This window comes from Hydra vulgaris, chromosome 15 (assembly GCF_038396675.1).
Source record: "Hydra vulgaris chromosome 15, alternate assembly HydraT2T_AEP".
Classification (NCBI taxonomy): Eukaryota; Metazoa; Cnidaria; class Hydrozoa; order Anthoathecata; family Hydridae; genus Hydra; species Hydra vulgaris.
The window spans coordinates 33,572,037-33,587,117 of record NC_088934.1 but is presented as its reverse complement, the minus strand read 5'-3'; the positions used below and the strand labels follow the sequence as shown (position 1 = coordinate 33,587,117).

Genomic DNA, 15,081 nt, shown 5'->3' with positions numbered 1-15,081 from the left:
GTTCAAGCAATAAAAGTACTGGAAACTGAAAACGAATGGTTGTTAAACATAAGACATAAAGTTATCAAAGAACTTATAGACATGCTTTTTTGCAAGTATTCAACAACTTTTCCAAGAGATGATTACTGTAAATCTGCTGAAAATACTCTGATAATCTTGAGTGAAACTCCCCCACGTGGTGCCCACTTTTTCAAACCAGGGGAGATGCATCAAGCACATTGGATGGCCAACAACATATATGCTGGAAAGAGGTAATTTTTTTTTAAACAGATGCAATATGATGATGACAAGGTTGCTAAACTCATGCGTATGAATAGATTTTGGCTTATTTCTACACTCCTGTGTGGATGAAAACATCATGGGGAGCGGATGCATCTATAAACGACCTCCAGTTTATTCATGACATGATTGATTTTAGGAGTGTTGACAAAGATATTACTGATGTTGTGAATAACAAACTCCGTAATCATCGATGGTACTTGTCAGAAGAAGTTGTGTCATTTGCTTTATTTAGTAAACATCCTTTGATGACACATGCAATAAAGAAAGAGAAAACCAGAAAACTTTCGCCTTGGTAAACCAGTATTCAAAAAAATTGGTTGTAAAACACCTTTGATAAGTTTGATTGGGCCTGAATCTCATTAGTTGTTCCATATTTCAAGAGTGAGCACTGTTTGGCTTTCCAAACCAGAGGAGCAGTGGAATTCAGAACAGACTTTTAGAGTTGTAGAACAATTTATTTGTACAGTTAAAGTTGTCAACGATGCAGCGGAGCGTGGTGTCAAGTGAATCTTGGATTTTGCTACAATCATTACAACTGATATTGAGCAAAGGGCATGGTTGTTGCAGGGTGTTGAGCAGCATAGAAAGTTATATTCCAGTTTTGATAAAAAGACTAAATTTGTGAAACTGTAGTGTAGTACTAAGTACTATATGAGTGTGTTGAGTAAAAGAGATTAAATACTTTTCAAGTAAATTACTAATTTTTCAAGTAAAGTCTGTAAAGTCCTTCACTTTTTGTTATGTTTGGTCACAAAATTGACTAAAACATTTTATTTCTTTTAAGTGTTAAATGTAACATTAACTTTTTTTTTTTGTGTGGATCTGATTACCTTTATATTAAACATGATTTTGTTTAAGTTATGTTGTTATATTTATAGAATTATAACATTTTATAATGTACAAGATTTTAATTTTTGCTTGAAAAATGTGGATCAAATTCAGAGGCCTTGAGGGTCCTCAGGATCACTTATCAAAAATCTGTAAAAACTATTTTTAGACATGCTATTGATAGTGTAATGGAAAAAAAACTTCACTTCACAACGTTTTGACACTTCATACTAATCCTGGACAACCCTAGTGTGTGCGTGTGTGTGTGTGTGTGTGTGTATAAACACATGTAAATAAAGGCTTCAGCAGGAATAGCAGCTATAGCTCGAGCTTGTTTCCTCACTTGTGTAAGTCAGTTTACACGAGCAAAATATAACCCGCACAAAATATGAAATACCATTCCTAGCACTGAAACTTGAGGATATAGTAATGATGGATAAATTAGATAAATTGAATCAACATTGGGCCAGGTTTTGGAATTCTTCCAAAAATTATAGCATTTGTTGTTTGTAATTTTTTTCCGATAAAAAATAAGGTGTTATTAGTAATATCTGGCAACGTTACTTATTTTAAAACTTTTTTTCCATTCTTTTAGAGTTCAAGATATCAATATTAAACTTTAAAAACGAGGTCGGCAAAAAAATCGTTGACCTTAAAAACACTTAAAGGTTAGGCCGGCTTTGCCAAATGCCGATCCTCAGCCTAATTCAGAGGACTAAATATATATATATATATATATATATATATATATATATATATATATATATATATATATATATATATATATATATATATATATATATATATATATATATATATATATATATATATATATATATAGGCTTGGCCAGGAAGGCATGCATTTCAAGTATTAATATGACTATGCAAATTATATTTTGTTTACAACTTTTTTGAAAGCCATTTGAATAAAAATAACTTCGATCTTTACTTATGTTTTTATATTATTATATAAAAAACATTGAATAATATAGTTTTTTTTATATTTATATAAATATTTATTTTTTATCATAAATGTTTTTAAACAAAGATTATATCAACTTTTTAAACAAATGATTTTATTTATTTATTTTTTTTATACCCGAAGAATTGTCAAGAAACTTTTTTTTAACTTTTAAATGCTCGCGTTAATTAAACAAGCGCTATTTGTAAGTTGTTACTTTATTTAAGTTTCCCATATTCTTATATTATAAAAACATCAGTTAAGATAAACAATTCAAATTTATTTATTCTAAACGTAATTTACATAATCTCATTGTTATAGTTTATTATTTAATTTAGTTGAGTTTTAATTTCATTTTTTTATTTTATTTTTCGTTATTTTTAGGTATTATTTTTATGAAGAATAATTTCCTTCTTTTACGATAAGTTTTTTTTTTAAACTTCTTCAAAGTTAAGATTATTTTTTTTAAATGTATGCAAATTTTCAAAACCTATTAACAGCCATGGTCAAGTTTTCAAAATCAAATAGTATTTGCGTGGTCATATTATGACGTGAAATCGCACGCCTTCCTGGCCAAGCCTATATATATACACATATATATACATATATATATATATATATATATATATATATATATACATATATATATATATATATATATATATATATATATATATATATATATATATATATATATATATATATATATATATATATATATATACATATAAATATATATATATATATATATATGCATATATATATATATATACATATAAATATATATATATATATACATATAAATATATATACATATATATAGGTATATATATGTATATATATATATACACATATAAGTATATATATATATATACATATACATAGGTATATATATGTATATATATATATATATATATATATATACATATAAATATATATATATATATATACAAATATAAATATATATATATATATATATACATATAAATACATATACACATACATAGGTATACATACATATATACATATATATAGGTATACATACATATATACATATATATAGGTATACATACATATATAAATATATATATATATATATAAATATAAATATAAATATATATATATATATATATATATATATATATATATATATATATATATATATGTATATATATGTATGTATGTATGCATGTATATGTATATATACACCTTGTACAGAAAGTTTAAACGCACCTGTTTTTTTAATGTATATAATACTTTTAAGAAATGATAACCCAATAAATTGATGAGATGTACTCTATATTTTTATGTTTATTTATACTATGGCTATAATTTATTAATTTAGAGAGAAAAAAAAATTGTATGGATATTGTAAAGGAGGTGGAGGGTGATGAGAAAATTAAATATTTTCAGCAATTTTCAACTGATCCAACCTTGTCAAAATATTATATTTTTATGGGTAAAAGAGCTAATTGGTCGAAAAAATGGCAAGTCATTGGAATCCATAAAATGAAAATAAGCAATAGAGAAATCGGCAGACGCCTAAATATTTCAGAATTCAGCGTTCGTACAACAATAAAAAATTATTTCTCAACTGGTAGTGTCAATGATAAACCTTGTACCAGGCATCCGAAAAAACTGACAGCATGCGATCAAAACATGCTTTACACATTAAGCAGACATAACTCAAAAGTGGGAGTATTAACTTTAAGTACAGAAATCAATAGTTTGCTGGCAGACAAAACAGTTAGTTGAATGACAATAAGTAAGTTATTGCGCAAGAAATAAATAAATTCTTTTCATGGTGTAAGAAAGCCTTTGTTGACGTGAATTGCTAAAGAAGAAAAAAATGGTGCAAAGAGCATTTAAATTATTCAGTGGAACAATGGAATATGATTATCTTTAGTGATGAATCAAATTTCAAAATTATTAACAGAAAAAATAAGAGATTTGTTCATTGCAAAAATACGGAAAAATATTTGAAGCAACACCTACTAAGCCGTATTCAAAAGGTTGGTGGTTCCGTCGGCATAGGGGGATGTATATCAGGCTCAGGCATTGGCTGTCATAAAATATACAAAGGAAGATTAAACCAGTATGAGCATTGAGACATTTTGGAAAACAAGTTTATCCCTAGTCTTATCCCAATTTGTTTCAGGTTGACAAAAATTGGTTATTTCAACAAGACAATGCTCCATGCCATACAGCACATTCAATCACTGATTATTTCCTAAAAAGTATTATTTGACTCATGCCTTGGCCAGCATGATCGTCAGACTTAAACCTGATCAAAAATTTATGGAGCTGGATGGATTATCAACTAACAAAAAAGCAAATAACCTTTCATTGCACTTTATTGCACTTTTTTCTAAAAAATCTTTTGATTACTTGAGTTTGTTATTTAATTTCAGAAAAGATTTTGTGTTTTTTTTTATTCAAAGTTGTTTTCTTCTTAATTAATAATTGGCTAAGAAAAAAAAAAAAACTGGACCCTGCCTCGTGTTTTGTCTTTGTACCGCTCTAAACTTACCTTGACTTTTAAAAAAACAAGTGCATTTAAACTTTCTGAAAATTTATGAAAATGAAAATTTATAATTTAAACATAATTTTTTATGAAAAATTAAAAAATGTACTTAAAATGCTGAGGTATGAAAGGAACCAAAAAGTAAAAAACAAAAAAAGGCTGAAAAATTAATAAAACTGTTGGTTTAAATAATTGTATTTAAAATGAAAGAAACTAAAAAATTAATAAAACAACAAGTTTATATGATCCAACATTAAGGTTTAATATCTCAAAACACCCTTATTAAATTTGTTTGTTTTTAACATTTTTAATTACTTATAATCTTACATGTCACTAAAAATCTAACAGACAAAAAACAACAGTAACGTATAGAACTATAATTTCAAAGATATATCACTTTTTCAAGAAAAAAATATTTGCAAATATAATAAACATAAGCTAACTATAATTTAAAAAGTTACTTCATTATACATACGCATAATACTTTATGAAAGTTACTTCATTATACATGCGCATAATACTTTATGAAAGTTACTTAAGAATACAAGATTTTTCAAGGAATTAAAGACGTTATTTTGTCTGCCTTTTTTAGGAGTTCTTAAAACAAGTAACTTTTTTTAATAGCTCACAAATAAAACAAATATTATCACATTTAAAAAAAATTAAATAATTAAATACAAATAATACTATTTTACTTGTACTTAAAAATTAAATAATTAAATACAAATAATACTATTTTACTTGTACTTTTAAAATTGTTAAGTATTGTGTATTTAGTAATTGTACTATGTCTTTTGCCCCAAACCTGTTATCCCTTAGATCTATAAACTGATGAAAACTGAGTGTCAGTTAGAGTTGTTACACCATTGTACCTTTCTTGTTGTTCTTCACATTGCAATTGCAATTCTGAACCTTTTATGTAAATGAAGTTAACAGCCTTATTTTTTCAATACAAATTTCATACATGACTTCTGATGTGAGAACTTGGTTTCGATATGGCCGTTTTAAACTTTCTTGTGCTGTCAACTAATTTCAGTACCGCTGATCCTATTGCATGATGACTTTCTATGGGACATGACAAAAAAGTTCCGATCAGCTTTGAGGCCAAATTCTTTTACTAGTTAGCATAAATAGTAAAAGCTTTTATAATTTTTGTCCTGCACAACAATCAGCAAATAAATGTACTTTAGACAGATTGGGAAATTTTGTTTTTAATGTGGGTAAGATTAATTGATATATTTTGTACACATAGGCTACATTGCGTGTTATGCCATCTGATATAAATCTTCATATTCTCCAAAAATCTCATACAAGAACAGGGTGAACAGTTTTTTTACCAGGAAAATCATCATACTGCACAAAAAAAGTTTTTAATGTAGAAATAGTTCAAACATTTTTAAATTTCTTTTTTAGCATGTTGTTTTGCGCTGGTAGATATTGTTAATTTTTATTTTTTATAGTAATTTGTTTAAACTCCAATAAAATTTTACCAACTAATGTGGTTCTGAACTTTTTATAAAGTTTATAATTATAAAATTTAATAAACACATACACATTATTATCATACTTGGTCGGATTTTATATAAAAACAAAACAGGATATGTTTTGATAATTTATTAAAAAAGTAAAACCTTTGAAATTTTAGTTCTAAATGTTTCTGTTGTTTTTCAAGTTTAGGTTTTTTGTAACATGTAAGATAATAAGTAAAAAAAAATTATGAAATTTTTTTTATTTTTTCAGTTTTTTAAGTTTTTAAAACATAAAAAAATGATTTACGCAATTGTGAAATGATCATAACAATGTTTATTTTCATATTTTTGTTATTCTTTGTTTTGTTATACACATCGTTTTGTTATTATTTTATTAAGATGTTTTTTTAAATTGTCATGGAAACTGATGATGAAGAAAACTGAGTTATTTCAAGAAACAAGTCTCGTCAACTGCTCAACATTTCTGGCTAAAACTTTTTGCGTAAAATTTTCGTTATAACATGCAACAGAAGTTTAATAAAAAATTAAGAAGGTCCATGGTTCAAAATTTCCTAAATTTTGGGTGATTTGGCATGGAATAACCCAACATTCAACTCAACATTATTATTACTATTATATAGAATTTAATTAATACCTTTTAAAACACAGTTTTATTTAATAATAAAAACTATATTATAAATTATATAAACAAAAATATAAATATGCTAATATAAAAAGTGTGAAGAAAAAAAAAGTTTTTAAACAAAGTGTAAAATATTTCTTTAGAGTATATAAAAATCTACCATTTCTAATAACTAAAATGAATTTCAGTTATTTAAAAGTTGTAATAATTCTAATTTAATTTTAATAAATAAAATTTAATAACTTTTTTAAATAACTAAAATGAATTTTAGTTATTAAAAAATCCCTAGAGAAACACAGAAATTGTTTTGAAAGATTATAATGTATCAAAAAATTATATGTATATTATAATGTAGTATATATATAAAACTATATATAACTCATATTTTCTTTATTATTTTTGTATAATAATATCATATCATGTCTTTTTTATTTATAACATTATTACTTTTGTTTTTTATTATCATTTTTTAAATCTGCTTATTAAGGTATTAATAAGCATTAAGATATTCATCCATGAAGTCACTTGATCAGGAAGTTTACATATAATTCCTTGTAGATGTCACTAGTATGGCCAGAGCTAATATTAAACCTCAAACCTCTTGATTCAGAAGAAAGCGCCCTAACCACTGTGACATAACTCAACATACTTTTTATATATAAATATACATATATATATGTATATATATATATATATATATATATATATATATATATATATATATATATATATATATATATATATATATATATATATATATATATATAGTGCATTCTACAAAGAGAGTGCTCAATATTCTTAAAGAATGGAACAATAATAAATTAGTAAAAACACTTATCTAATTTTTAGTTGTCTTCTACAAGTTGTTTTGCAATGTTTTAGCTCTGTTGCTTCCTAATGAGCCTACTGATGGCAAAACAACTTGTAGAAGATAACTAAAAATTAGATTAGTGTTTTTACTAATTTATATACATACATACATACATACATACATACATACATACATACATACATACATACATACATATATATATATATATATATATATATATATATATATATATATATATATATATATATATATATATATATATACAGTAAAATACCAGTAACTTGAACCTTCAAGAGAATAAGAAATTAGTAAAAAACACTCATCTAACTTTTTTCTTCAACTTTAAGTTTCTTAAAGTTAAAGAATCTTAAAGTTGAAGAAAAAAGTTAGATAAGTGTTTTTTACTAATTTATTATTGCTCTGTTCTTTAAGAACATTGAGCACTCTATTTGTAAAATACACTAACATAATTTACATATATATATATATATATATATATATATATATATATATATATATATATATATATATATATATATATATATATATATATATATATATATATATATATATATATATATATATATATATATATATATATATATATATATATATATATATATATATATATATATATATATATATATATATATATATATATATATATATATATATATTGGGTTGGGGAATATATCCGTAGCGTTTTTATATTTTATTTTATTTTACAACGATTTGATTCTGTTTGATAAAGTGTAAATATTCATTCGATAGAGCTCTTTCTGCTCTACAAATCTGTCCTAATCGTCTTTTGGAATAGTTTAATTTTTTGTTACTTTTAAGGCTTAAAAATGGAATATCCAGGAGGTAAAAAACAACATTTTCGACACCTACTATTCTTCGCTTTTCATCGAGGCCAAAAGGCTGCTGAAGCAACCCGGGACATTTGCAACGTATACGGAGACGGTGTCATAGGTGGGTCCACTGCAAGAAAATGGTTTGCAAAGTTTAAAAATGGCGATTTTGACGTCGACGACACACCTCACAGCGGGAGACCTTCTGACTTCGACGAAGAGCGTCTCAAAGCACTTTTAAAGGAGGATGGTCAACAAACAAGTCGTGAATTGGCCGAAAAAATGAAATGTGATCATAAAACGATTCTCTACCATCTTCATTCAATGGGATTTGCTGAAAAATTGGGAGCCTGGGTACCTCACTAGTTAAGCGAAGTAAACAAAGAAAATCGCCTTCAAATTGCTTCTCAACATCTCGCCTGCCATCGAGCAACACGTGGTCATAAACAGCGCTTTTTGTATCGAATCGTCACAGGAGATAAGAAATGGTGTCTATACATTAATATGAAGCAAAGGAAGGAATGGGTGGCACCAGGAGATACGCAAAAGCCGAGAGTCAAGCGTGACCTTCATCCAAAGAAGATCATGATATGTGTTTGGTGGGACTGGGAGGGCATGGCGCACCGGGAAATGCTCGATAGGAATGTCACGATCACCAAGGAGCTCTACATAGCCCAGCTATGCCGCGTAAATGAAGCTATTCAACTGAAAAGACTCTTTCACGACAACACCAGACTCCATAAAAACTGGGTCAATAACTTCTTTGATACTAAACCATTGACAAATTGGTCGAGAGGTGGGAGGAGGTTGTAAACAGCGATGGCGAATACATGATCGATTAATTTATTATTATAAGATTTCCCTTAAATAAAAGTCTTTGATAAAAACGCTACGAATATATTCCTCAACCCAAAATATATATATATATATATATATATATATATATATATATATATATATATATATATATATATATATATATATATATATATATATCTGTATACATATAGAGAGAAATATATTGTTTTCAATATATTTATATGTTGATTTTCTCATGTCATTTTGTTAATATGCACATTCTACATATTACCAAAATGTATATAATATACTATAATTTATTACTAAAACATGAAAGTGAAAAATATAAATTACCTGGAATTCGTTGCTTTGATTTAATGTAGCATTAGGGAAGAGTTCCTAAAACATTTTCTTTTTTTATCAAAATTTTAATACAATTTATAACTAATTTTGTCTTTTGTCTATTGTTATTGTTGTTGTATTGTTATTATTGTCTATAAGTTAATTTTCTCTATCTAATAATTAAATTGGGTTATTTTATGCATGATAAACCAATGGTTCCTTATGGACCAGGTTATTTTGTTGAGGCGAACATAACAAACATTGTCGTAATCTTTTGAACAAGCATGCAAAAAAGGCAAGCTTTTAGATTTAAACATTTGTAATAAATAAAGTTCAAACAATGTTTAATTTATGTATATATATTTTTATAAATTTGTCATGAGTCACTAGTCTTTTAGTTACCAATGATTGATGGTTTAATTCTTGGCTAATAAATTTACACTAGTTGCAGAAAAATACTGCATTGCAAGCATTGCAAAATTGAAGGAAAAAAACCCAAAAGAAAAAGACATTTATGTTGACACCCTTATATTTATCATTTATCTTAATATAATTGCTAAAGTTAACATTTAACGTTGTTTCGCTTTCATTCTTAAAGTAGTTTTAATTAGTTACTAGACTTTTCTGAATTTGAAAGAGCACGTTCTCAAAATGCATGCGGTCATTGGGAAAGCAAGTTAAAACTTTTTACCTTTTGGAATTTAATTATTTATTAGTTTAGAAATATTACATAAAGAATTAAGATAAATAATCATCATTGTTAAGATCATATTATAAATGAAGTGTAAAAAAAAGTTTAGCAATTTATATATAACATTTTTATTAGATATAAAGTAGAAAGGATCACTCCTTTTAATTTTTTAAATTGTTTACATTTTGTTTGTTTTAGTTTTTTATTTAGTTTTATTTTTTTTTAGCAGTTTTGTTTTTATTGAGCTTATATTTAATTTTTTAGAAGGAAAATAGGGGTATGGATGAGACCTAATTATTTTTATGCAACAAAAAAGTTATACTAATGCTAATTCCATAAAATTGGTTATTACTACTTTGAAATTTCTATGATGCTATTAACTATTTTTATTTTTTTTTAGAAAATTTAGAAAAATAAATTAAAATTTTGTGCCAACACTGACATGACATGTCACATGTTATTGTATGTAAAGGTTAAATTTTGTTTTGATTACAGTTCTTATGAAAAAAAAAAAAATGAAGATTAAAGAGTATTGCTTGTGTATATATATTTTGTTTACTTTGAATCTTTTTAAATTTTCTTGTGTCATTTTTAAAATTTTTGTTTGCACATGTTTATTGTTTGCATATATGCTTTTTTGATAAGTATGTGTATGTAGTAATATGTGCTTTATAGTTGTTTTATCAATGTGTTTTTATAATAATGTAAAGTGTTTTTTTATTTTTTGTTATGTGTCAAACTATTAATGCTTTAGGTCTAGGTGTTTTCAAGCCTTTATTATTAATTATTCTGAAAATACATATTAATGTATTTTAATAACATTTTGCGTAATGCTGTTACTTATGTTCTGTTATATATGAATGTTATGTTACTTAAATTATGTTATATGCATTTTATATTAACTTATAGTGTGCTATTGTTGTGTGTTGTTGTTGTGATGTTGTTTTTTTTTTGTTATCTTTTGAGTAGATAGACATTTGGTTTACCTTCACGTTGGTGTCTATTGTTAAAAATGATAAATAGGTCATTTTATTATTAAAAATCACTGCTTTTATTCATTCACTAAAAGCCATGACAAATTATTTTGCCACATATACAATTTGTTTTATCTCAATTTGATTTTTTGTCTTTAGCGCTGTTTATTACAAGATTTTGCTAAAATATTTTAGAATCATGATGTATTAGAAACCATAATGTACCAGCATAAATTATTTTCTAAATGCTAACATGAAATAATAATATTTAACAACTATTACTCTGGTAAATCACAATAGCTTTTCTCTATAAGGTACATTGATTTTCATTCTTTGTATGTAATGTTTTTTTTATTTATTTACTTATTCGTTACATTTTTTATTTTAAATTTATGAGATGATGTATTTATGTGGTATAGAAGAACAAAATATTGTAAAGTTTTGTGAATTTTTTAAAAATGTTTATGAATAATTTTTTTAAAGAAATAGTATTGAAGTTTGCAAAAAAGGGTTTACAACATTTTATTTTTTTAATTTTTCTGTGTTAGCAGTATGTTTATTATTAGAATTGCAGGTTTTTAATAATATTTTTTATTATTATTTTTAAGTTAATTTTTTTTCAAACATCTCCTAGCAGATATATATACTTTTTTAAAGTCATAAGCTTATTGCATAATTTATTTTAAATGACAGTTTGTTATATATAAAAATCATTGGTGTCTGCTATTTCGAGTAGAAAAAAAATGATATAGGAAAGATCACAATCTTCGAGATTCTTTTAAGATTTTTTGTTACTACTTTTAATTAAAAGTGAAGTTTAAATGGATGATATTAGGCTGGAAGTTGATATTAGTTTGGAAAATAGAAATATTAATAGGCAAGTTAATTGTCGCAGAAATGAAAGAGATAGGCTTAGGCAAGATGTAATTAATAATCGACAAAATGCTAGAAATACTGCTCGGCAAGCAGCAAATAATTCAAACCCAAATGAGGAGAGCTTGATTAGGCAAGTTGAAAATAATCATTTAAGATATGAAAGGTAGGATAAGCTTAGGTGAGATGAAATTATTAATTGACAAAATGCTAGAAATGCTGCTAGAAAAGAATGCATTGTATAGCAAGAAGTAATACTATTCAAGATTATAATTATAATGATGCTATAATATAATGATACTACATTCTATGTTAAAAATAATTAATTGGTAGTTTAATTTATTGAATCCACTGCTTATAAAATTTACTATAAGCCAAGACAATATATTTAGCTATATTAATGCAATTTATTTATGTCTCAATTCGATTTTTTATCTTTAATGTTTATAGCTTGGCTCCTTGAAGCATTTGCTATTTTGCTTTTTAATTAAAATATTTTAAATCTATTGTGATGTCTTTTAAATTAAATTAAAGTTTACTAAAAGCCAACATGAAATAACGTCATAAAACAACACTGACAAGCTGCATCAACACAGCAACTTAAGTATGACAACAGGTTACCAAAAAGCAGGAAAATTGTTTTCTAGTTTGTTTTTTTTCTTTTTCTTTTTCTTTTATGTCTACTTATCTGTTACAATTTTTATTTTAGATTTGTCATGACCCATTAATGCAATATAAAAGATCAAAGTTTACATATTTTTTTAAATTTGTTATAATTTGTATGATTGTAAATTAAATTTTTTTTGTTTGAAATGCATTTGTACTCAATTGCTTAGTTATTTTTAATAAATTTATTTCGTCGTGTGCATTTAACGTTTTTAAGACCAAAAAAATTAACAACTCCTTTATAATAACTTCACATCATATTAATCTTAATAATTAAGTAAGTTCATGTTATAAAAAATATAACAAGAATTTTGAAGTGTTATTATTTTGTGTCAGTAACTAAAAAGTATTGTGTTGAACTTAGGAATGTCGAGGAAAATGGTTCTGCCTTACACTGATATGACCTATGTCAGTTGTAAATTACTTAAATTATGTTTAATAATTGGTAAATTATTTTACATCCTCATACTTTTAATGTTAATTTTACAGATTTACGTTTAGTTTTTTAAATTTGAAGGCATTTTCTAAAAGGGTATTAGTTAAGGTTTCGCAACTTTAAATTGTGGAAAACTATAAATTAATTATGTAACAGACCGATCATAACTCGTATTATGGGTTGCTTTCTGCTAGTAAATTATTATTAAGTGTAGAAATTATTACTGAAAAGTGCCAATATATTAGGCGTAGAAATGTATTATATATATATTAAACATATTAGGTGTAGAAATAAAAGCACTTGTTGAAAGTGAAATTAAACAAAACATTGTCAAAATCTAAAGGTTTTAGCTTTATATATATATTGGTGGCCAAAAGTCTTAGAACAAAACATTTAACAACCAAAAAAATTTATTTTTGATCTAAAGTATTAATTTTGAAAGTTTGATGCTTTTGTTTTTACATAGCAATATGTTTATAGCTACATATTTGTATATTGCGCTATTTATTTTCGTTTTTTATTATTCATAAGCAATTTATCAGCTATATTATGCCAGAACTTTCACCTAAAAAAAGAGGAATTATTGCTGCATTATATGAACAAGGTTTAGTTCAAAGAGAAATATCTGAAAAGCTTGGTTATTCATTATCAACTGTAAGTAGAACTTTAAAAAAGCATAAAGAAGAGCCCCAATTAAATTTTACTTCAAAGATGAGATCAGGCAGGATTAGAGCAACCACCTCAAGAACTGACAAACTTATTGGCCGGATCAGCCATGCAAATCCACGGCTATCTGCACACAAGATTTCAAAAGAAATTTTTATTGAGAAAAAAGTAAGTGACCGAACAGTTAGAAGAAGGCTTTTGGTTGATTCCAAAATGAAGAGATGCAAGCCAGCAAAAAAACCTTTTTTATCATTAAAAAACCTAAAAGATCGAAAAACATTTTGTCAGCGCTACAAAAATCGGACTGGAGAAAATTGGTCTAAAGTTCTTTTTTCTGATGAAACATGTATTAAACAATTTAATGTTACAAACAACTTTGTAAGAAGACCAAAAAACTGTAGATATATGCCAAAATATACAGTTAGCAGGGTCAAGGCTCCTGTGTCTTGTATGGTTTGGAGTGCTATTTCTGCCAAAGGACATGGGCCATTATGGATAATGCCCAAGAATACCACAATAAACAGCAAAGTCTATTTGGATGTTATGAAGGAGAAGTTGCCCCCTTTCATGCAGATCTTGAACTGCACTTATTTCCAACAGGATAGTGCACCATGCTACACAGCCAAAATTGTATAGAAGTGGTTTGCTGATGAAGGAATTCAAACCCATGAAAATTGGGCTGGGTCATCACCAGATCTTAATGTTATTGAAAATTGTTGGCATATTATGAAAGTAAAAGTTGCTGCCAAAAAGCCTAGATCCTATAATGATTTAGTTGAAGCAATCAAATCAGTGTGGATCCATGAAATTACACCAGACTATTGTACAAAACTTGTTAACAGCATGCCAAAACGTATCTAAATGGTAATTGACAATAACTATGTTTCCATTAAATATTGAACTTTTACCATGTAAAAGTTCAATATTTTATGTGCATGTACCTATTTAATATGTGCATGTACCTATCATCTTTTAAATTGTTATAAACACTTATTTTATTAAAAAAAATAAAAAAATTTACTAATAAATTGTTTTTCACACAAATATATTGATTTCATAACATAAAATATGATGTTTCAGGACTTATGGCCACCACTGTATATATATATACAGGGCTTGTGATGAAGCGAGCGTGATCGCGCTCCGCTCGTAAAACGCGCCCGTAAACGGTATTTTCAAACGTTCTAGGCGCGATAAACAACGCTCGTTCAGCTTATAACGAGCGTATAAAATAACGCTCGTCCA

General features: G+C 26.0%; 1 protein-coding gene across 1 annotated transcript in view; it reads right to left on the bottom strand.

The window, feature by feature from the left end:
* Positions 1–15,081, bottom strand: part of LOC100205880 (putative ATP-dependent RNA helicase TDRD12) — a 115,151-nt gene that overhangs the window by 24,841 nt on the left and 75,229 nt on the right. Inside the window, exon 27 of the mRNA XM_065819174.1 lies at positions 9,543–9,587. Coding sequence (XP_065675246.1) covers positions 9,543–9,587 — 45 coding nt within the window. The remainder of the gene's footprint in view (positions 1–9,542; positions 9,588–15,081) is intronic.